Source organism: Humulus lupulus, chromosome 2, assembly GCF_963169125.1.
Source record: "Humulus lupulus chromosome 2, drHumLupu1.1, whole genome shotgun sequence".
Taxonomy (NCBI): Eukaryota; Viridiplantae; Streptophyta; class Magnoliopsida; order Rosales; family Cannabaceae; genus Humulus; species Humulus lupulus.
Window position 1 is genome coordinate 130058306 of NC_084794.1, and position 23688 is coordinate 130081993.

Sequence of the window (23688 nt, forward strand, 5' to 3'; positions counted from 1 at the left end):
CATAGAGGAGAATGACGCCTAACCCCAGCAGTTAGGGCCATCATCTTGCCCTCGTCGCCCACTATTTTGGCTTCAGTCGCTGCTCACATAAAGCGCTGGACATACTCCTTTAAGGGCTCTCCCTCCTTTTGGCGTATCTCCACTAGTTGGTTGGCCTCAGTGGGGTGTGCGCAACCCCCGTAGAATTGTCCTTAAAATTCCTTTACGAACATTTCCCACGATACTATGCTAGTAGGAGAGAACTTAAAGAACCACTCCTGGGCAGTGTTGGATAGAGTGGCGGGGAAGATCCTGCAGCGGGCGTCGTCCGACACCTTCTGAATATCCATTTGTATCTCAATTTTTTTGACATGAGATACCGGGTCTCCATACCCATCAAAGTTTGGCAGTACTAGCATTTTCAATTTGCTGGGGGTTTCTGCCACAGCAATCCTTTGCACAAACAGAGAACCTCTCCTCCGCTCGTACTCTATATGGGATGTTCGGCTTTCGACCAGCTGTTGTACCGCTTGGTTCAGAGCATCAATTTGAGCCTGAACCGCGTCTGGGATTGCCGGGGTGGCTGGGGTCGAAGGAGCATACTCATCGTGTCTCTCACGTCTGTCGTTGAGTACGTCCCTCAAGTCATCAACCCTGTGCCTTTGTTCGCTTATGCCCAACCGATCAATGACGTTATGTTGTCGAGGTTGCCCCCCCAGTGTTATGGCTCGCATGCCTATTTTCTCTTGGTGGGGGGTTTCTGTCTCCACCTCTCTCCTCATGCCCCCGACCAGCATTTCTCCTGTCGGAATTGGCCTCATTATAGTCATGGCTGTCTCTAAAATGTGACCGACTATGGCGCGACCGGCTGGTCACGCTGTTTCCTCCTCTGGCTGGCATCTCCCGAGTGTTAGGGGGATGCCTGCGTTGGTCGGTGGGTCCCCGTGCATTATTATGTCGTGGGGGGCCCCTGACCGCAGAGCCTGACTCGTTATGCCTTCTGTTTGCAAAAGGATGTTGTCCCCTGCTCGGTGGATTTGGTTCATCATCCCCTGGGCGTCTAGGGCTGCGGCGCGGCTGCCCGGCCCTATTCTTCCTTTGGCACTGGGGATCGCCGCGACCGGCTTGAGAGGGTGGTTGTTGCTTAGGATCCCTAATTGGGACATCATCCTGAGCAACAGTTGGCTGCTTCGGCCTTTGAGGGCTCGCCGGTTGAATTGGAGGACTCGGACTTTGGGCCCGTTGTGGTGGTACATTTGGTGGCTGATCCGGTTGAGAGGCCGGAACAGCCTGTCCTTGGGCCAATTGAATGGTTGCTTCAAGAGCGGTCGTGGCATCTCTCTGTCGACGGTCCATGTCCGCCTGCCGCTCGTTCAGCTCCTGGCGCTGATGCTCAATCTCCCTTTGCTGCAACGCCAAGGTTTCTGCTGCATTCTCCTGATTGGCCCTCAGATTGGCCAACTCATCCTACAACACGCCCAGTGTTACCCTCAGTGTCCCAGAGTCCATTTCCTCCTCTTCAAAATCCAAGTGTGGTTCATTTTCAGCCACATTTGGAGGAGGAGGTTGAGATGATGTAGCGCCAGCAGCCTGTCCAGCTCTCTTAGATGTCTTCTCCATTTGATTTTCTTACAGCTTTTTGATTAATCTCTCAATGAAAGCACCAGAATGTTGACCCTCGATTTGGCCAACGACACGAAGTCAAAATAACGACAAAGAATAAAAAGGTAATTAAGAAGAGAATCAAACGGGAAGAAAGTGACACAAGTATTTAATAGTGGTTCGGCCCCAACTGAGTGGTAATAACCTACATCCACTTAGTGTTCTTATTGATGTTGAATCCCAATGTCGTGATCAAAGAACTAAAGTTCTTGAGTTTCACAAGCCTTAGGAGAATTACAACTTTTTGGTGGATAATCACACTATGCTCTCTCTCTCTCTATGAGTATTCAAGTTCAAAGTTCAAAAGTCCCTTCCTTGAGCCCTTTCATGCATATTTATAGGCTCAAGGGGGGTTACATGGGCCAATGGGCCTTAACTATCCTTAGTATCAGCGTATCAAGGCAATAAAGAAAAAACATAATAAATGTAATTATTACAAGATTGCGTATCTTAAAGGAAATAAACTGAAGCATGCGACCAGACTGGTCGCATCTAAACGCGTGATCTGATGAAGCAATAAGCATATGGTCGATAGTCGAACAACACCCCTTGACTTTGACGCTGCCACGTGCCAACCACGTGTAATAAATTCTTGCCACGTCATCATGAGTCATTTTTGGGTAAACACACATGTTCTAAGCTTCAAAACTACTCAGCTCTAATCAGTAAATTAAAGTTGAACCTTACCTAAATTGGTGACCTAAACTCCTCAGAATCCATTGGTTGTCTTTAAGCTAGCCTTTCCTCAGCTTGACCCAACCCAAACCAGTCTAATTCCCAGCTTCAAGCCTAAGTTCTGCAACCCTTTTCCTTCCCTTAGCTTCAAAGCCTATTAAGAGAGAGAGTGAGAGAGAAAATGAAACCGTGAGAGAGAGATGAGGGAGTGTACTGAAGTTTCTACCACTTTCTAAATTATTCCTAAGTATCAATTGAGTATATCCCTTGCCTATCAAAAGACCATTATGCCCCTCAAGCCTTCTAATCTTCTAAAGGTATTAAAGGGTAAGATAGTCATTTTCCCCCAGTTCCCGCTAATTCCTCAAATGTTCCTAATATTCACCAATCAATCCCGTCATCCAATTAATTACCATTTATTTATTCAGTATCTAATAATTCTCAAGATATTCTCTAAATTCCCAAAAATGCCCCTAGGCCCCTCCCGAGCCGGGTATAAATCCCCACTGTGACTATTTCGCTAATCTGCTCACTAGGACCGTCTCGAGCCATACATTGTAAATATATCCATATAATAATGTGGTCTCAACAATTTATCACATATAATCACATTTCTACCCTCAACGGGCCAAAATTATAGATATGCCCTTATAAGCTAAAAATGGCTCACATGCATATCTAATACTCATAAACATGCATATCACATATCCATATAATCATATTAATCATGCATGCCACATAATCATAAATTTAAACTTTTAATCACACATATACCAATGATGCCATCTCGACACACTAATCAAGGCCCTTAAGCCTTATTAGTAAAAGTGGAAACTATCTACAAGGTAAAAGTGGAAACTACACAAGGCTCTTCCAAGCGTGTCAAGCCTGTTGATCTCAAAATCAAGTCCACTGATGGGTCAGGTGGCTTTGCGGATGTCCCTGCCTGGGAGTCTGAACTGTCTGCTTTGAAGACTGCCATTTGAATCATTCAATCCAACCAGACTACCTTCCTGGACAAAATCGTTGCCCTTGCCGAGACTCAACAACTTCTTCTTGACAATGTGCTCAGTCTCCGTGCCTCTTCATCCAAGCCAAAGAAGTAGTTGGTCTCGTTTTCATTGTTTTTGAGTTTTTTGTTGTTGGTTTAAGACTTTGTTTATGTTTTGAATTTTTATACTTATATTTTAAACTGTGGTTTACACTTTGGCCCTTTGATAGTAAAAAATAGGGAGTATTATGGTTGTTTTTAATGGTTGTTTTTTTTCTTCTATTAGTTTGGACATCTTTCTCAGGGGAGAAATTGAATTTTCAGTTTGATATTTTGATATATCTTTTCCTTGTTCTGATTTGTGATATTGCCTACCTGTTTTATGCAGTTGAGTTTTGGTTAGTTTTTTCAAGTCCAAACTAGCACTTTTTGATGCAGGCTGATTGTGTATTATAAAAAATGTTTTTGTCTATAAAGTTGCCAAAGGGGGAGATTGTAAAATCCATAAATTGGAAAACTTATATTTGACATTTTTTATATTACTCAATTCATTTTATGGAAATCTCACAAAGTCAATTTTCTATTTAATTAAAGATTTTTTTTCTGGAAATAAAATATCTTTGGTTATTTCTTTAAATATTGTATTTTCTATTATTTCTTTTATATCACATTTCATAAATCAATTCTGTATATTTCTGTTTGATTTTCATGAATTGATTATGTTAAAATCCTTTGTGATTTTCGTATCAAATGATGGTGGCTTGTTTCCCTTTCTTAGTCTGTCCAGGTACATGTTGAGTTGTCAAATTGTCTAACTGGTTGAGCAGATTGGGTAACTGACAAATCCAACAGAAAGACTTTCCTTATAAGAATATTCTTCCCTGATTTTGTGAGCTGCGAAAGAAGGTCTTCTGCCTGCTATAAATAGGAGTCTTTGTAGCTAGGGAAATGCACTCCTTCATAGTCCATCTTGTTTTATATTGAAGAGTGAAATTGTATTTTTGTGAGATTAAGAGTGAAGATACGTAGTCTTGTGTTATAGTGCATGTTGCATGTTTTATTGATACACTTTAGGATTTAAGGTGTCATTTCTATTGTGGATACTTTACAGTCTTCAGGGGGAGAGTTATTCAAAGTCTTTCATCATGAGGAAGAAAGCATCACGGCCTTCGGGAGAGGAGCCAAGTAAGTCTTTCTTCGAGAGAAAGAAGGCAATCAGTCACCATCGAATGGAGTTTCGAGTGAAGCACTGACTATTGCAGAAACGAGATTGGTGGTGTGATACAAAAGAGTGTGACAACAATATAGAGGGAGTCTAATTGCGTATAAAATATTGATTTTGTATTTGTGTTCATTACTAATAAATTTCTTCAAAATATTATATATTAATTTTTAATAAAATAAATATCTTATTTTTGTAAATCAACCTAATAAACGCCATAAATATGAAGAAAAAAATCCCTAAAAAATACTACTTGAACACAACCTTTTAAACCACTTAATGATACAAAAAAACCTACTTAATAATTTATGTGCAAATTTTTAAACTACTTACAAATTTTTCTAATTTTATTATTTATTTCAATTACATGGAAAACAAAATCAAATTATATTTCAATTAGATAAAAAACAAAGTAACACAGGAGTAACTTTATATTTCCCTTAAATTTCAGGAAAACCATGTGGCAAACATTTTTTTTTTCTTTCCCTTACATCCATTGCTAATTAGCAAACACAGTCACTGAGCAATTGCAAATTAGCAAACACAGCCATTGTGCACCACTTATCAGAGATTACTTTTTAAAAGAATGTTTCTTACCAATTATTAAAACCAATATGAACAAACACAACTAATGATGGTTAACATTTTTCACCCGATTAATGGATATGCATTTTCACCATCACATGGATAACATAAAGCCAAATGTTCTGAAAAACTCTCAGCTAATAGCACCAGTTCAAAGGTACATTAGAAAACCCAGATACCAAACAGAAGGATATCAAAAGAGATTATTAATGCACCACAAAAACTGTGAAAGTATGTCCATTCTTTCTCAGGAGCAAGCTAACAAGCCTTCTTAAGCTAGTTTGTCTCTAAAGAATCTGCCCGTGAAGAGTTGTGGTTATCTGTTCTTCCTCATTAAGAGAGCTCTATTGGTCAATTACACATTTATTGAAGTGGCTTCTTTTTTGGGAGGAAAAACAATGTGCTTGTTTCCTGGGAAGGCGGTGCGAGAGATGTCAACCAAGGACTTAAAACTGTATGGTTCGTGCATAGATAACTCAGACAGAACTTTCCTGTTCAGCTGAATGTTTTCTTTCATAAGCCCATGCATGAAGTTGCCATAATTAACCTGAAACAAAACATCAAGATTTTGTAATATGTTGCTAAGAAATAAAAGGCCACCAATGACAACAAGAAGCAAAGAAGAGAGTAGAGTGAAGCAGCTCCTGTCTTTAAATATATATTAACAGCCAGTTTGAGCAAATATTCAGCAGACTGAAGTAAACAAGAACTGCGCAGACAAATGGCAGGTGCTCATGCTTTCCAGCTAAATTTTGCAGAGCCAGAACAAGTTCAGAAAAACATTAACTAGATAAGCATTTAGATAAGCCTCCATTAAGAAAGACTTGTGTAAGAAGTTTGCTGGGAAGATATTGTAGATAGAGAGTGAGATTTACTTGGAGAAAAATTTGGCAATCTTTGGGAGAGGGGAGCCTCTCAATCTAACTCAACCTTGTAATGTTTAGGGTTTTGGTCTATACCAGCACTGTCTATCAATTAATAATGAGGAATTTCAGTAGTTCCCTCTAGTTTTTGGTTACTCAAAAATTACTATAAGGTTTTCAATCAAAGGAAAATCTATCTAAAATAAGCGAAACTCACTCTGCCTTGCTGATTTCAACAGAAATCTCCATAATAAAATGCAAACAAGCTTTTCAAGCCACAAAAACAAAAGTAATTTACACATTCAGAAATTGTACACAATATTTTACTATTTATTATCTTTAATATTGATCTCAAAATGAATCCTTCTCTAATTCTTTAGTGCAGCTGAAGGAGAGCATTAACTAAACTATTTGTATAGTTTTTAGTTAAAAGAAACTGAATACAGAACTAAGACCTAGAGCAGGATTCATTCTGAGATCAATATTATGAAACAAGTATTAGATAGTGTACCCCATGTTGGCGAGTGCCAGCGTTTATCCGCTGGATCCAGAGAGAACGCATGTCTCGCTTCTTGTTCCGACGATCTCGATAGGAATACTGCAATGCCTTTTCCACCCTCTCTCTTGCTATTCTTATGCAGTTCTTCGCCCTTCCACGGAACCCCTTTGCTAGCTTAAAAATCTTACCCTTGTTCATGGTTGAAACTTCCTTTTACTGCAGAATCAAACACACAATCACTTCCTACGTATTAAAATCAGTCAAAAAGTCTGAAGTTCCTTAAGTAAGAACTTTGAGGCAGTTTCGCAATAGACTGCCAAACCAAAATATTTAAGCTTGCAGATTATTTCCTGAACTTAACTCTAATAATCTAAAGTATTAAGTCTTTTTTCCAAAATAATAATAATAAGAATAAGAAAAAAGGAGGAGAAGAAGAAAGCAACTATTATTACACCATAGAATTTTCTGATTTTTATGATTCAAATACGCAGAGAAGGTAGCCGAGTATATATTTGATAACAAATACAAATATCAAGCATTTTAAAAAATCATGGCAGGAACACATAGTAGTATTAGTATAGATATATGGTACGGTGAGCTACATGCCGTGCGATTGCGTGAGCTGCTGCCGCCGTCGCCGTGACCGTTTCAGCTGGTACCGTGACTGCCGTCTGCCGTGGTGGAGCTGGAGTGAGTGAGAGTGACTGTGTGTGAGGCTTTAGGAGTGCTTGATAAAGAATGAAATGGGAGATATAGAGTTGGGATGAGAGTATGATACAGAATAGATGAAAGGAGGGGAGAGGCTGAGGCTGAGGCTGAGGCTGAGGCTGAGGCGGAAGCGGACTGCTTTAGGGTTAGCTTAGTCTGAGACTGATATGTGTATAAAAAAAATATAATAAATATATTATAATTATTTCAAATATATATATATATAAAAAAAATTCCTACACATAGGAATCCCTATAAATTTGAGTTTTGGCTCCCGTGGATTTAGGTCCGTGAAAACACAGCGTAAAACGACACGTCGTCTATATCCCACGGCTGCATATCCAATCTCTTTGTGGTCTTTTAGCCTAGACTAAAGAAAACATGCAGCGGCAGCTTCCCCTTCGGCTAGTGAAGTCTCTCACTGTTTCTTCTTTGCCAACCACATCCACTCTCCAAGAACTTGCTTTTGCTCACCACCCCAAAGGTCTCTTCATTCACATAATCAAATGAACTTTTTGGCTTTTGGGTCTGTACAATTGCATATAGTAGTAATATAGATATACATATATTTTAAAAAAATAAAAATCAGTTTGACTATGTTTGACACTGCATATCCGGTAGCCACTAGTGAATCTCTTCTGGGTTTTTTCTTTTTGGATGTAATGAATGTTATATCGTGTTATATATCTAAAATAGTTAGGATGGAGTTTACTTTTTCTTGGATGTTGAGAGAGTGTTGGAAAATGAGAAAAGTTTGCCAGCTCTAAAATTTAGACAGGTTCATTCTTTTTCCCAGCCAGGCTCTTGTTGTACTTAATTTATATTGCAAAATGTGCACTTGTCCGCTCTCCAATTTTATTTTTTTAATGCTTTTGTAGTCAGTCATTGAGTGATTTAGTTCATTCAAGAGTGATTTCCAAATATATAAATTAATAGCAAAATGAAACGATGAAATCAGTTTGGACGTCAGTCTGGGAGTAGAGAGGACCCCATGTAACTAAACTAAATTGAAATAGCAGATACCAGGAATAGAGACACTTGTATCTTGCATTGATTTTAAATCATCTATTCACTTCTATTGTTCATCTAGGTGACAATCATCAATTCAGATGCAGGAACTTCAAAACATTATGTAACTTCTAGTATACCTTTGAGGGTTGTATGTTTAGTAATTGTCAAAACTGTGGATTCCTCATAAAATACTCATTCTTAATCATGTCATAGTAACATGGTAACACCAGAAGCCAAGTCATCGTATATTATATGGCTGAGGATTTTGTAGTTGCATCCAAATTCGACCGACTTAGCTTCTCTTGCAATTTCATTTGAATCCCAATTATTGAATGGACTGAATTGAACAGATTGCTGATGTTGCAGGTTTAACTTAATCTCCTAAATATTCTTTTGTATATATATATTTTTTAACTTGATACATATAGTCTTGATTTGGTGAGGAAAGAGTTCCAAGTGTAAGTTCATGCTCCCACCTCTGCCAATTAATTGCTAGTGTTGTTTCTTTATGTTGAACTTCATAAAAATGACTTGTGGTAAATTCATAGTTATTTAGTCAACATTTTCCAGATTTCCTAAACCTTATGTTTTCGGGGGTAGGTAGGTTTGGCAAAGGTTGTACTGAAGAAAGGGAAGACACAGCTCTTCAAGGATGGAAGTCCGATGGTTTACAGTGGAGCTGTTGATAGAATAATTGGTAGACCGCCACCGGGGACCGGAGATATGGTGCTGGTAGCTGATGGTGAGGAAAAACCTATTGGTTGGGGCATGTATAATTCTTCCTCTATGTTCTGTGTTCGATTGATGCAGCTAGAAGAAGAAGCAAAAAGGTTATACTTTATTTTGAGTTTAAGGGCTTGCTAATACATTTTCATCACTGTCACATTCCATCCTTGATGCTTTAGTTTTCTTGATGTAGAGATCCTTCATGTGCATTGGACATGATGAAACTACTTGAAACAAGGATTGACGCAGCAATAGGATTGCGTAGAAGCTTGGGGCTTCCTTCAGCCAACACGAATGCTTATCGACTTGTGAATAGTGAAGGTGACAGGTAATTATTTACTGTATTCATAAGTAATATCTATTAGTCTTACTTTTAGCACATTATCTTCATGCCTTGTCTACAAACAATTATTGCAAATCTATTCAGCTCTGACAATAATGTTCTTCTGGTTGATATTTATAAGTCTACAAATGCATATGAATCCTTTGTGAAATGGAATATGAGAGTGAAATGGGGATCCAATTGAAGTTGAATGCGCTGTACAGTTATTTTAGGACGTATTGGGATCAGGATGTAACTATTAAAGACCAACAGAGGCAGAGTATATGAATGTGGAATTCTTGTTAGAAATGCTCAATGTTAAGACTTGTCCTCCAAATGGCCTGACTCTTGGTATCACCAACATCAATTTAAAACATATGTTCTCTAGGAATGAAAGAGATGTTCTGAATTAAACAATTTAAATGGCTCAAAGAAAAAAGTTTAAATAATAGAAAAGCGTGGAACTATAAATTATTGATTTGTTGGGGTTCTTAATTTTAATAAATATTGTTTGATGATGTTATAATACCGTGGGAAGACTTCTTAAGTTTCGCCTGTGTTCGATTTCACTCAAAACTTTTACTTACAATGTCATATTAATATACACAGGCTGTCAGGACTAATTGTTGATGTATTTGGGGATATAGCTGTAATAGCATCATCAGCTGCTTGGGTGGAAAAGTACAAACCACAAATAGAGGCCTGCATCAGTGGAATTAGTGAAGTTAATCACATAAACTGGAGACCATCTGTTGAAATTTTAAAAGAAGAAGGATTGGATGTGTCAAATTTGAAGAAAATGAATTCATCTACTAGTCCTCACAGAACAAAGGTGGGAAAATCTTCCGAACAATATATAATGTTACTTGTTTTCTTTGAGTTTTTATTAATGTCTCAGTCCATGCATGGTGCTTCAAACTCATCTATGTAGATTCTTGCCATATTAGTACTAAACCCCCCTAATGTTCTCTCAAAAACTTAGCTTCGCCTGTTTTGTATGGAAATCAGTTCATTTATTGTCAACTATCAGCCATTTGAATATATAAATGGAACACATGACTTAATGTGCAAATACTGGTGAAGGATCAGATCCATGTCACTATTTACTGGCAGAGTCTCCCAAGATTGTGCTTCAATGTTTAATTGAAAAGGCTACCAACCTGAACCTTTCTGCACAGATATATGTTCTTCAATGCTTAAAGCCCACCTAATTGAGTCTTGTGGTACTTACCATTTTTCTCCTATCAAGAGAGAATGCTTTTTAGACAATACATCAGATTCTTTTGTTTTTCTAATATTTAAATTAGAAAATAATATTCAGATATCTCATTATCCTTAAATTAGCTCATTAATTTTTATTTTATTTTGTTGGTCACGGTCTTTTGATATTATGACTTCTTTGAAGATTATTTATCCAGAATGTCTTAGAAAAATATCATTTGCCTTGTTTTGTTTCTTTTTTTTGAACTTGCTTAGAAAATTTTGATTTACCTTAAAGCTGCAAATCTTTTGTACCTGTAATTTTTTGCTTTAAGATGGTTTAATGTTTAATTCCATCTAGTTATTCATTTAGGTCATAGAAAATGGGATTTGTTATGCAATTTCACTTGAAGGCCAGAAAACTGGATTTTATGCTGATCAGCGCGAGAATCGTCATTTCATATCAACAATCTCTGATGGTCAGAAAGTGCTTGATATTTGCTGCTATAGTGGTGGTTTTGCTTTAAATGCAGCACGAGGAGGTGCCATTGCTGTCACTGGTATTAATTCCTATTTTTTTTGCTCTCGTAAATCCTCCCGATTGCTCCTTATTTCATAGATGAAGAAATTAGTTATGCTAAAATATGACTTTTACTAGTAAGAAATTATGCTGCTTGGGGATATAATAACAATTTCCCAAAGTGTACATCTGATTCGATTCATCTAAATATTTTTATTTTGAAATTGGTGTAGGAGTGAAACTAATAGGGACTTGGGAGTTCTTAATAAACTAGTGTTTAGTTGTTCATAGTTTATCTGTCGTTTTGGAGGAAATCTTAGTTTCTTATGCTTTGTAATCATTTAATACTATCAATAATAATATTATTTCTTTTTAAAAAATAAGTGTATCCATATCTACTTGCATCATCTCCAGTTAAGATTATGTGATCAGCATATACAGTAAGGATAGTGTTAGGTCCCAAATAGATTCACTTACAACACATAGAATACTACTAAAACAATGAACACATAAATAGCATAGTATAGCTAATAAACCCGGTGATATTGGAGAGACCACCACTCCCCAAAGAGCTACTGCTCCTAATCTCATATTCATACAATGGATGCCCTCTCCATCTCCACAATCCTATTTTAATATACTCAATATGGGCTCTTACACTTCCCAAAACCACTTACCATTTTATTATTCTTTATTACAAAATATAACCCACACTCCCCACTACCTTATTTATGTCTATTTGTTGACTCTTGGGTTCCTAACATTACAGACTGCCCAAAATTAACCTTGTCCTCAAGGTGAGGAAAAGAAAGCTAACTCTGTTGCAAGCAAGTCTTCCTTCAGTTTGGAGAGCAAATTCTTTGATGCTAAACTATAGATATCAACAGTTCTATTTTAATGGGTTCTATGAATGATATCTGATACTTTTGTTGGAGACCCCATATCCTTTTGGACAATTCAACCTCAATTTTGTTAGCTTGGTTCTTCACAAGATTTTGGGTCATCTTTCTTCCTCTGTCAAATGGATGGTGCCTGTATTGTGCAACCTTCCCTGACGTAACAGCAGAATCTGGAGACCGGAAACCATGGCATCTCCTCTTCACGACGGCTAACACAACGAAGTCGACCTTGTCAGAAGAAATCCCCACCACACCCTCAACGAACCAAGCAGCAGCTGAAACAGTGGTGCCAACGTTTCCTCACGACTCCCTTGAATGAAGACAGAAGATTGTGATTCAGTCGTCGATTCTAGCTGAGAGTATTGTTTTTCATCATATTTTTCTTCCCCATCTAGCATCTGAGTTTTTCTTTTGTTGTCAAGGATGACTATGGATGGTGAATCGTGCTTACCTTCACCATTTGAAAAATCTTGCTTCAGTGGTTTTCTAACACTCCCATCACCACCACCACTTTTGTTAGATTCGGAAACACATTCTTTGGAAGTGGGCTGGTTCTGAAATTTCTCAACATCTCCACTATTGCAGTGACAAGCTTTACCCATCGTCATCGCTTAAAGTCTCGGTACATCTAGTCCATCCAGTTCAGACTGAATAGAATCTAGCATGACCAGTATAACAGGAATTCGACTCATATTTAGATTGATTTTATCAAGTTGTTGGCTCCATGTCTAAAACAACTCCTTTGTCTTTGGATGTCCGCTGCGAGCTTCCAAAACTTGTTCTTCCATAGCCAAGATCGATGCTCTGATACCACTGTTAGGTCCCAAATAGATTCACACACAAGACATAGAACACTACTAAAACAATGAAAACATAAATTGCATAGTATAGCTAATAAACCTGGTGGTATTCGAGAGACCACCACTCTCCCCAAAGAGCTACTGCTCAAATCCATACAGTGGATGCCCTCTCCATCTCCACAGCCCTATTTTAACAAGCTTAGTATCCTTATTTCTATAGAAGAGGTATGATCTGTGTGAGCTTGATTGTACCCTTGTTCCTTAAAAGCACTGGTTATCCTGCTAAACAAAGCTCATGGAGACTGCTCCAACCCATAGAGAGATTTTTTCAGCATACAAACTCTTCTCTCTTTATTGAACCCTAATAGTCCTTCAAGGACTTCATTGAGGAATGAATTCTTAACGTCTAGTAGTCCTTCAAGGACTTCATTGAGGAATGGATTCTTAACGTCTAGTTGTTGAAGCTTCCAGTCTAGATAGGCAGCCAAGGATAGAAGAACCAAACCATATTCAGCTTGGTATCAAGAAAAAATAATTGCTAGTCAATCCCAACTCCATATGTCTTAATTGATCCATCAGACTTGTATTTTACTTAAAAGACCCACCTGCACCCCATTGAAGTAATCCCTGTTTTCTCTCACCAATTCACAACATCCTTGTGTTTCTTCAAGGTGCTTATTCAAGGTCTTTATTTAGGTCCGCAAGGAAATGATGAATTACAACTAGCTCTAGTCATGGCTGTTTTGGCTATAGTTTCTCACAACGAACCTGGCTGGCTAACTAAATACCAGTGTACCACTGCTTGATATTTCAGAATGCTCAACAAGTGAATCGCAGTTGAAATAAGCAGACTCTAGATTCTAAACAAGAGTCATCTAGATAAGGTTTTGTCAATAAGCAGGATTATTAAGAACACCAACTGGAACTTTTGAAATAGATTCACTGATTCTATGTTTTCTCACTTATTAAGGGGTTGCAACTGTCTATTGTAATGCTTTCATTATCAATAATAGGAGTCTCAGTTATCACCAAAAAATAAAATTAAATGTATTCAAAATATAAGTTGCATTGCATGATATAGGAGCAACCTGATTTTTGAAGCAAATTATTCACTTAAGATTATTGTGTTTGTGCTCCAAATTGAATTCTGAGAGGTATTCTGGATTTCACTAAAACAGGGTGAAATTTAGATGCTCCTTTTACAGCGAAACAAGTTTCTTACGGCATCTATTTCAGGTATCGATTCATCATGGCCAGCTCTAGAGTTAGCAAAAGAAAATATTGTTCTTAACAACATGGATCCAGGAAGAATATCATTTCTAAGAGAAGATGCAACTGAATTCATGAAGGGTGCTCTCTCTAGAAATGAAACATGGGATATTGTCATTTTAGATCCTCCCAAACTAGCACCACGAAAAAAGGTGTAGTTTCTGATGTATCATGCATGTAAGTGTCTTGCCCTAAGCTGTTATGCATTTTCGCCACTTAAATCGATGGGTTCTGAATCCAGGTTTTACAAAGCGCAACTGGCATGTATAGAAATTTAAATTCCCTGGCAATGAAATTGACAAAGAGAGGTGGTCTTCTTATGACTTGTTCATGTTCTGGGGCCATGACGCAGAGTGGAATGTTCTTGAGGATTCTCCAGGTAACTTTGTTTTTCTGCTTTTTGAATCAATTTGAATCCAATTTTCTTAAAGCTTTTCGCATGCAGAAAATATGGACTCTTCCTCTTTTTCTAATTTACGTTTATGCTTCATTTGGTTGTCAAGAAACTTATCCGAAGATGTAATTTGTTATCGAAAATTACCCGACAGAAAATGACTTCATTCTACCTTTTGTATAAAATCATTTTCTATTTACGTACGCAAAAAAATAAATCTCATACGGTTCATTTGAAGGGGAAAAAAAGTTTTTGCTTTATAATGTGTTTTGTTCCCCCTGAACAGGGTGCTGCATCGACGGTGGGAAGAAAGATAACCTTGCTGAGACAGGCTGGGGCAGCATGTGACCATCCTGTTGACCCAGCTTACCCAGAAGGCACTTACCTTTCAAACATCCTTCTGAGAGTGCTATAAACAATAAATATACATATTTTCATCACTGCTTGCTTGCTTGCTGCTTGAACACAGTACATTGAAAGTAATTAATTAATACTATTTCTGGATTTATACAAGGAAGCTTTTAATGTCGTCATTATTTCATACAAAACAAGGGGAAAAAAACAAATCAATTCCAGCATCAGAGAGAGAGCAAAATGATTCTTGATTGCATTCACGGGTCACTTTAGATATTACATATAAAATAACATACTTTGAGGCAAGCCAAACCTAGGTGGTTCCACAACCTTAGTGTCCTGGATTTCTGTTCCACGATAAATATGAAGGATCCCCTAGTTGCCTGGAGAGAGCAAAAGAACCAACAAGAAGATTAATCAGAGGTAATCCTTCCTTTTCACTTGTGAACAAACAAGCATTTCATATTTAGAAAGGAAAAAAAAACATCATTTATTTTTATCCAACCAAACACTTGGGAGTCAATCTAAAGCTAATTCAGTCACGTTACATAAAGCATGCAATGCATGGGGGTCAAGAGCAATACTTTTAGACGAACCAGTTTCTGAATTCTGACTCTGAGGGTAAATATTAACATGGTTTTTCAATTTTGATCTGTCAAATTATTGAGCTGGCTAAAAATTCTTCTGTAAGAAGAGCTGTTACGATCGCATTATAAGTATCACCTACGTTAAGTCAGCCTTTCAGAGCCTTCTCTGAAAGGGTTTTAGCTTTGTAAAGTTGATGAATTACCTTGGTTTAATAAGATATACGATGGTGAAAGCCATAGCCAAGAAGAAGCACAGCCCACCAACAGTGAGGTAAGCAATACCCATGAAGTCATTTTTGCCACCAAGCCAACTACTAGTGGAAAGCACAAGCTTCTTCTTTCCATTAAAACTGTAAGTATTGTAGTAGTTCATTAATGTCACCTGTATGACTTCATTAGCCTCCAGATCTGTCTCTATTTTCCCATACAACTTTCTGAAGGTTGGCAGAGCAGCAGTTCGCATCCAAACAATAAGGTCCTCTTGGTCACTCAACTGTAGAATAAAATATGTTTCACCAGATTAGCAGACCAGACCACCATCAATAAAGAGGAGCAGAGAAAAGACAACATACAAAGGAGGATTATATGAGGAACCAAACTAACAAATTATTTGTTATTGTCATTTCTCAAGTAAACATAACATTTGCAAAAGAATTGGTTCACCAAAAATAATTGCTCGAGAATAAAGTTGCTGATGCCACCAAAAAACTTCAATATGAGATGTAAAACTCAAACAAGAAAAAGATATACAGAGTCAAAGAACAGGGAGGTCGACGATTGGTTGAATGGTCTATATTAGTTTAGAATAGGGCCTATCGCTGATAAAAAACAAAAGAATCTCACATTTTCTTTTAATTTCAACGGAAAAAAATTAAATATTCTGTTCCCATGCTTCAGAGTTGAGTTGTTTAACAAACTATAACATGGATTTTCAATGTAAAGGAGTTTAATTGTTGTTTGCTGATTTAGTTAAAGACAGGACTTCTTTTATCGTAATTATCAGGATTGTAGTTGTTTAAGAGTTTTTCTACTTGTAAAGTGTAGTCTGCTCTCAAACTTACTTGGATTTTCTCTATATTAAGACAAGTTCTGTTTCATTTTTTAAATAATAGACGAGAAAAATAAACAATTAGATAAAAAATAGGAATGGGTATTTAATAATACACAAAACTACTTCCTTTTTTTCACGTCTTAACTCTTAAGCCATGAACAGTACTGAAAAAGAAATAGCAATATTTTATTTCTAACAAAGTGGTGAAATGCTTACCGGTATGCTCTCATTAAGAATTGCACCACCTTGAACAGTTCCATTCTGAAAGTTCTTTGGAAAGACATCTTTGCCAAACTTGTGTTCCCTGTCACTCTCCCACGAGATACCCTTTTTGTTCACTGCCAACTGCTGGCTTCCACGGGTAAAGTTATAGGTATCGTTAAACAAACTCCAAGCAATTAGACCGCAAGGCACAATTGGCAGCTGACCCTTATAATTTTCAGGCTTACAAGTGCTAACATCATCCATACTTTTGTTGCTTCTTAACTGTTTATCACTTCGGCTCTTGACATACCTAAATTGTAAATATACAATATTATTAGTAATATAATTAAAATTTATACTAAAGTTCTTTGAACCTCTATATCAAGGGCACACAGAATAATTAAAGACTTCCATGTAGTTCTAATTTTGAATGTGAATGGGAAGTGAAAGCATTAATGGAGTCATCAACTTGGGTCAGTGTAACTTTTGGAATAATAAGCCAACAAAATGAGGATGTGGTGCATGGAAGAAAAAAAGGTGTTAGATTTGACAGCATTCTGGTGCAGTGTGTTAGCTCCCACCCCAGTGACACCCAGAAGATAGAGAAGAGAGGACAATGACAGGAATGATTTTTCTTTTTTCATTTTAACCTTTTATGAACATTTGAATCTTTTTAGTCATTGATATATGAAAGGAACTAAATAATTTCCATATTAACAAACCTGTTAATTTAGACACATAGTCAAATGGGACAATTTTTGCAAAGCATACAAAGCCACATTTTAAAATTCAGATTGAGATGAAAGGCGCACCAAATGAAATACAAAATGCTAACACTAAGAGATGTTATTTGGTTTGTTTTTGAAATGAACATTGGAATCAGAATAATTTTGTTTGGTTTGGTGGGAGAATAGAATGGAATAAGTGGCGTATCAACTAATATATCCCTTCAATTTTTTGTTTTGTTTGTATTTTTAAAATATTATAAATTTAGTAAAATTAAAAAGATATTTATGATTTAAATACATAATAAAATAATGTTATTATTTTAGATACTTTGAATTAATTTTTGTATAATTAAAAATTATTATTGAAATTACAATAGACTAAAAATAATGTCCCATTAGATTTTGTATTTATTTTTAGATGTATATTAACAAAAAGATGAGTCTTAAACAAATAAAAATGATGTGATTATGTATAGTAATAACAATAACAATAATATATGAATGAATATGTATGAATGGAATAAGAAACAATAACCAATAGGGTTTTTTTTTTGTCTTAATTTGGGAAGGAAAGATAATGGGCAAAATAGTCATTTTTCTTTTATTTCTAGGATTATTTAGTGATGGAAATGTCTTTCCATTGGTGCTACGGTGGAATGAAAATTCTACTACTTGTAGGAATTATAATTCCAACAGAATGTTATTATCAGAATTAAAATTGCAAAGCAAACAAAGAATGCCTTTTCTCATTCTATTCCCATCTCCATTCCTTTCTACCATACATGCAGTCAATCTCAACTACTACACGTATGATCACTCAACTAGCTCCCAAGGTCTGCACAATCGTATTATAAATAAATGAAGAATTTAGGAAAATAAAATAGAAAGAAGTATAATACCTGCGGTGATTCTGGTAGAAATTGTCAAGTTGATAATAGATAAATATAGGCTGCTTCATACGCTTCGGAATCTTCAAAGAAAAACAAGAAAAAAATAATATCATACATTCTTAGCAACTAGACTTGAATCAATATTTATACTTTAGCAATAAGATCTCGGAGCACATATGAAACCCCCATGATGATTTCTACCTCTTCTAGTGATGCACTAACATTGACAGTGTCACAGTGGTATAAAAGACAATAAGAAAATAAGGGACCTACCGTTATTGTTCTGTTGCACCCTTTATCTTGAGGGCCCTGAATGAATTTGACCTTGTCCTTTCTAAAGGGCTCAGGTATGCAGTCAGTTTCGTATCGATCAACAATTTCAACCACCTGCCAGAAAGGTCTTTCCCGATTATCAACTATGCAACTAGATATTCTAAAATGTAATTTTAAAATGTACGAAAGAGTTAAGGATTAGTCAAATATACATCGCGTGATGCATAGAGCGACGCAACTCCAATAGGGATGAATACAATGCTGACAAGCATAAAGGCTGAAATCACCTGCAGCAACATGCAGATATACACCCACAAGTTAATTTCTCTGGATTGTAGATAGCAATTAGAAACATCATATATATATATATGTATGTATGTATGTATATAGCAACAAAATAAATAAAAATCTTACCCATCTTGGAGTAAGAATGGGCTTGCAAGCTGGAAGTTCTTGCTGAGTAAACCTCGAATCTGGCATTGTTTCAAATAGAATCATTTTTTAAAAATCATAACAAAAAGCCTGATAGAAGTTGATCTGTAAATGCATAGTCTAGTACAATGTTTTAGATTAAGTAGACTTTATGATAGTGCCTAGGCTATAATACAGATGATACCTACCCTACCATATTTTATCAATACAATCTTGTTTCTTATCAAAACAAAAATGCATAACTTCTATAGTCTGTTTAGACCATTTTTTTTCTTTGATGTTGTAAGATTAACAATATTAAATAAATTAAACAACAAGCATTTAAAACAATGGAACCACATGTCAATATCAAAACGACAATGTGCAACAATCATGATTTGTATTTCTCTCTTTAAATAGACATTTTAAAATTAAACTCGAAGCTAAGGCACAACCGAGTACAAAGTTGTCATGTACCTCGCACATCTATCAAAAATCCAATCCATTTAGTCCATATCAAACTTAATAAACCTCCTCATCCTCAACTCACACCTTACCTGGCTGCTAAGTCTAGTTCCAAACAAACAACACATAAATCAGAGGGCAGCACTGCAGAGGTCTCAGGTCTAAAAATTATTACAGGACTACCCAAGAGGGGTAGCTCAAAGTGTCAGGTATGTGGTTTCCTCCCACGTTATTGTCTGAGGTTCTAGTTCCTTCTGAGTACTTACAGAGCAATTGCTATAGTTTTCAGGTACCCAAACAGTTTCAAAAATTGTTACAGGAGTGACTTTGATCAATTATAATGTTATAATCAGATATTAATCTCTTCCTGACTACAGTCTTATATAACAATTTAACCCTAATTTTAAAACATTAAAAATAGAAAATTAAATCTAAATAATTACCCAAACTCATAGTTTTACTTAAGACATATATATTATCGATTTGACGATCAAATTCATAAACGTTAATATTTTCACTGCACAAGACAACCCCACTGCCCTAAAAAGGGATTGCAAATCCGAATACAGACTGAAATCGAAAATTGGTACTCATCAAATTATTAAAAAAAAAACTTAAAAGAAAAAAAAAAAGAAAAGTAAGAAAGAAAGAGGAATAATTACATTTGGGTCGCTTAGAATTTCTTCGGGTGGCAGATGAATCGGCCGATCCAGCGGCCGCTGAGCTGGAAGTTGCCGTATTGGAACTCATGAGAGAAAGACGATACTTGAAATTGGTCGATCTGAAACCCGACCACAACACACAACACCTCCAGACCCAAATAAAGAGGAAGATGAAGATGGGAATGGAAATGGGAGAGGTTCTGAGATTATGGAAAAGGGAATGGATTGATTGTTTTGACTTTTGAAAGTAAAAGGAAATAGAAATGAAGCCCTCTCGCTCTATCTCTCTCTCTAGGTTTTCTCTATACCCTTATTCAGTTCTATTCTATTTCCATTAAATTATTTCTATTCAAGGTTACGACTTTTAGGCGGCCGGACACCACCTCTCTCTCTCTAATTCTAGAAGGAATGAAATAATTTAATTTAATTTAATTAGACAGAGAAAGAGGGAGGACGGAAATAACAAAGACTATTGACTGAAATTTTAGGGAAACTCAGACAGACTAACCACACACGTTTTCCAATTAAAATTCAAAATCAATATGGTCAAATTCATCATTCTTGCTCACCATCTAAATATATTCAAAATATAATAATTTATCAAACATATGACTTGGGACTAAAATTACTCCTTGAATTATCACAAACAAAATATACAAATATTTTACTATAATTATTATTATTATTATTAGGGAAAATATTATTTTTGTTCTTATGTTTTTCTCAAATACGCGATCGATCATTAAATTTTGTTAAATACAATTCAGACTTATGTTTCACAAAATAGATCAAAATAGTACATATACCTGATTTTTGTTAAAATATTTTCAATTATAATATCATTTTTTAAGTCATTGGACAAGAGATGAATTCACAATAGTGGAGAAGGTGGTCAGAAATGAAAATAAAAGATTATATTTGAAAATATTTTGACCAAAATCAGGTCTAGGGTACTGTCACACCCAAATTTCGAGAATAAATGAATAAGCTTCGAAATGTAGGCTCGAAAAGAGTAAGCTCAAAAACGACAAGTGTTAGTTGTATACTTGTCTAGTTTGATATGATTCTAGGCCTGTTCAATTATTAACACCCGAGCATGAGTTATATTGTTCAAGCTTAAGTTGCAGGCTCAAAAGCTCTGATCTTCTCCGAAGAATGAGTTCGATGAAACCACTAGATGAGGAGGAGGTTGACTGGAATGATGATAAGGTCATTTTTGTATTAATATTTGTTAAGTTTTTCTATGCTTGGATGGTGTTATGATAGCATTTTTAATAGTTTTAAATAAGTTTCGTGATTCTACAACATATTTTCTACATTGCGTTTTATGATGATAAATCTGACATTTTGATGGCAAGTGTAGTTAAAATAAAGTTTTAGGAGTATTCCAAGCTTTCGGGATTGAAATGTTGAAGTGGCGGCAACGTACAAGCTATCTAAGATCAAGAATTGAAGAAATTGGAAGTAGGCCGCGGCACTTTAAATGGAATTGCAGTTTCAAAAAAAAATTCTTCCAGACAGGCCGCTACTCAATTTTTTCAGGCCGCTGCCTAGTGTGCCAGGTCGCTGCTCAGATTTTTCAGGCCGCTGCCTGAGTGACCAATATGCACAGATTTTATTTTAGGCCGCGGCTCGCATTTTCCAGGCCGCGGCTTGCGACGTCGTTTTCAGATTTTTTATTACTTTTTAATTAGAATTTAATTGAGACTATAAAGGATTATTAGGGTTAGTGTTAGAAGAGTTTTTATTACGGTTTAGGAGAGAAAAAAGACTGTGAAAAGGCTGAAGAGAAGATTACAAGACTACATTACTCTTGTTCATCAATCTAGTTTCTTTTTCTTCCCTTAATCTCTTAATCTCTTTAATTTTAATTATAATTATGTTTGTGATTATGATTACTATTATGGAGTAGGTTCTTTTTAGGTTAAGGGTTAATTCAAAACCCAAGACATGAATTCTTGATTGTTGATAATGAATATCATTCTTTAATTTTTCTCAATATTAAATTGTTTTTATTTTTCTAATTGAATGCTATGAATTTTGTGATTTATTGTTAGGTGGCCAACTAATTAAGGTTTTACATTGTTCAATTGTCATCTTAGAATTACTACTCACCTAATAGTTTAGGATTCTAAGTGTATGTGATAAATTACAATTGATAGTTATGTCAAAAGAATTATTGATTGTGATGAAAAATAGAACCTAGGTTAAATGAATTATATTCTTCATTAATTTATTGCCTAGATTAACTTGTTTCCATAGGACTTAATGATTTATCTAAGTTAAATAGATTGTATGCTTCAAAGATTGATTGCTTAGATAAAAGAGTTAATTATTGAGCGCTTCACCTTGATTACTTATAATAGGGAGACTGGATAATTGACTGCTTCAGCGTTATCTGCAGGGTTAATAGTTTAATTGAGAAATTTGAATAATATTTATTATTAGTGATTAGGAATGATTGTTGAGGGTGGAGATTAACCTTTAATTGTTTCTTAATATCGTAATACCAATCTTTATTTGCTTTCTAGTTTATGTTATTTAATTTTGAGTTAAAAATCAAAATCCCCTTTTAAGTTTTAGTGTTAATTATTGAATAATAAAGTGAACGATAGTCCTCGTGGGTTCGACCTGTGCTTGCTATTTGTTATCCAATAAATTAGCATTTGTGACGTGGCGAATAATCTCTTGACACGTGGCTGACACCTGGAGCGTCTGCTAGAGTATCGACCAGGAGAAACACCAGAAGCAGGACAGACCTGTCTTTACCACGACCAGACTGGTCGGTGGTTCCGCTGGCAAAGCAATATTTATGGAAAGATCTTATGAATCCCGAATTTATCTCATGCAATCTTCTGAATATCCCATGATTCAGGGGATAATATCTGTAACAATATTGGGCAACCCTCCATGAGCCTATAAATAGCAGGAGATGGCTCATGGGAAGGGACTTTTGGAGCCCGGAAATCATAGAGAGTATAGAAATTATCTGAGTAAACTTGTATTGTTGATGAGGAGTGTTGAAACTCATTAAACCCAAGTTCTCTGATCACACTTTTGATCCCATATCAATATTATTCTAAGTGGACGTAGGTCATTACCAGATCCTGGGGCCGAACCACTATAAATTACTGTGTTTTCTTTACTTTTGTCATTACGTTATTATCTATACATATTCGTCTATATCATTCATATTTTGACTCCGTGTCAGTTGGCTAAATCGTGGGTCAACATTTTGGTGCTTTCATTGAGAGGACGATTCATCGTTGTTGATAAAACTAATGGCGAAAGCAGGGAAGAAAGCTGCTCAGACCGCCGCCGCTGCACCGTCGAATCCGCCACCTCCTCCTCCCCCTGCAAGCATGGCGGAAGATGAGCCGCAACTAGATTTTGAAGAGGAGGAGATGGACGATGCAACTTTGAGGAGCACCTTGGGCACGTTGCAGGAAGAGTTGGCTAGTCTGAGAGCCAATCAAGAGACTGCCGCAGAAGCTATGGCAAGGCAGCAGCAGGAACTTGATCGTCAGCGGGTGGAGTTAAGCGAGAGACAAGCGGAGGTGGATCGCCGCCAGACCGAGGCCATGGCAGCCCTTGAAGCGGCCTTGCTGTTGGCCAGAAATCAGGCCGCGCCTGCCTCGCAGCCTAATCAACCTGAAACTGGGCCACCCCAGGGAGGTCCCAATCCTAGCCCACCGGTCCATCCTTCAAGTCTGCAAAGGCCTGAACAGCCCCAGATGC

At 36.5% G+C, this 23688-nt stretch overlaps 3 protein-coding genes across 4 annotated transcripts; 1 reads left to right on the top strand and 2 right to left on the bottom strand.

The window, feature by feature from the left end:
- Positions 1-5104: 5104 nt before the first annotated feature.
- On the bottom strand, positions 5105-7314 carry LOC133818503 (uncharacterized). Of its 2 annotated transcripts, none has more exons than XM_062251405.1 (3): positions 7079-7314; positions 6489-6692; positions 5105-5661 (listed from the first exon to the last, which is right to left on the bottom strand). In XM_062251405.1, exons 2-3 carry the CDS (start codon positions 6672-6674, stop codon positions 5470-5472), a joined length of 378 nt encoding a protein of 125 aa, XP_062107389.1. In that variant the 5' UTR covers positions 6675-6692; positions 7079-7314; the 3' UTR covers positions 5105-5469. The 2 variants fall into 2 exon arrangements, with proteins under 2 accessions (XP_062107389.1, XP_062107388.1); XM_062251404.1 differs by having other exon boundaries at positions 7083-7311.
- Positions 7315-7439: 125 nt separating this feature from the next.
- On the top strand, positions 7440-14838 carry LOC133818501 (uncharacterized). Its single transcript, XM_062251402.1, has 8 exons — positions 7440-7668; positions 8800-9025; positions 9115-9249; positions 9853-10075; positions 10817-11003; positions 13899-14083; positions 14173-14310; positions 14612-14838. The coding sequence occupies exons 1-8, from the start codon at positions 7566-7568 to the stop codon at positions 14738-14740; spliced, it is 1326 nt and encodes a 441-aa protein (XP_062107386.1). The 5' UTR covers positions 7440-7565; the 3' UTR covers positions 14741-14838.
- LOC133818502 (ALA-interacting subunit 3) lies at positions 14799-20333 on the bottom strand. The gene is made up of 8 exons (XM_062251403.1): positions 19951-20333; positions 18827-18885; positions 18625-18699; positions 18413-18526; positions 18149-18219; positions 16534-16831; positions 15470-15759; positions 14799-15062 (listed from the first exon to the last, which is right to left on the bottom strand). Exons 1-8 carry the CDS (start codon positions 20036-20038, stop codon positions 15011-15013), a joined length of 1047 nt encoding a protein of 348 aa, XP_062107387.1. The 5' UTR covers positions 20039-20333; the 3' UTR covers positions 14799-15010.
- Between the last annotated feature and the right edge of the window lie 3355 nt (positions 20334-23688).

Bases quoted from the DNA above. Each gene is read 5' to 3' on its own strand.
- LOC133818503 (XM_062251405.1), bottom strand. From the start codon at position 6,674: ATGAACAAGGGTAAGATTTTTAAGCTAGCAAAGGGGTTCCGTGGAAGG. The intron at 5,662-6,488 runs GTACACTATCTA...GTTTTGTTTCAG, and splicing joins CTGGCACTCGCCAACATGGG to GTTAATTATGGCAACTTCAT.
- LOC133818501 (XM_062251402.1), top strand. From the start codon at position 7,566: ATGCAGCGGCAGCTTCCCCTTCGGCTAGTGAAGTCTCTCACTGTTTCT. The intron at 9,026-9,114 runs GTTATACTTTAT...TTCTTGATGTAG, and splicing joins CTAGAAGAAGAAGCAAAAAG to AGATCCTTCATGTGCATTGG. The intron at 9,250-9,852 runs GTAATTATTTAC...TAATATACACAG, and splicing joins GTGAATAGTGAAGGTGACAG to GCTGTCAGGACTAATTGTTG.
- LOC133818502 (XM_062251403.1), bottom strand. From the start codon at position 20,038: ATGAGTTCCAATACGGCAACTTCCAGCTCAGCGGCCGCTGGATCGGCC. The intron at 16,832-18,148 runs GTATTATACTTC...TTTACAATTTAG, and splicing joins TTCTACCAGAATCACCGCAG to GTATGTCAAGAGCCGAAGTG. The intron at 15,760-16,533 runs GTAAGCATTTCA...TTTATTCTACAG, and splicing joins TTCTTAATGAGAGCATACCG to TTGAGTGACCAAGAGGACCT.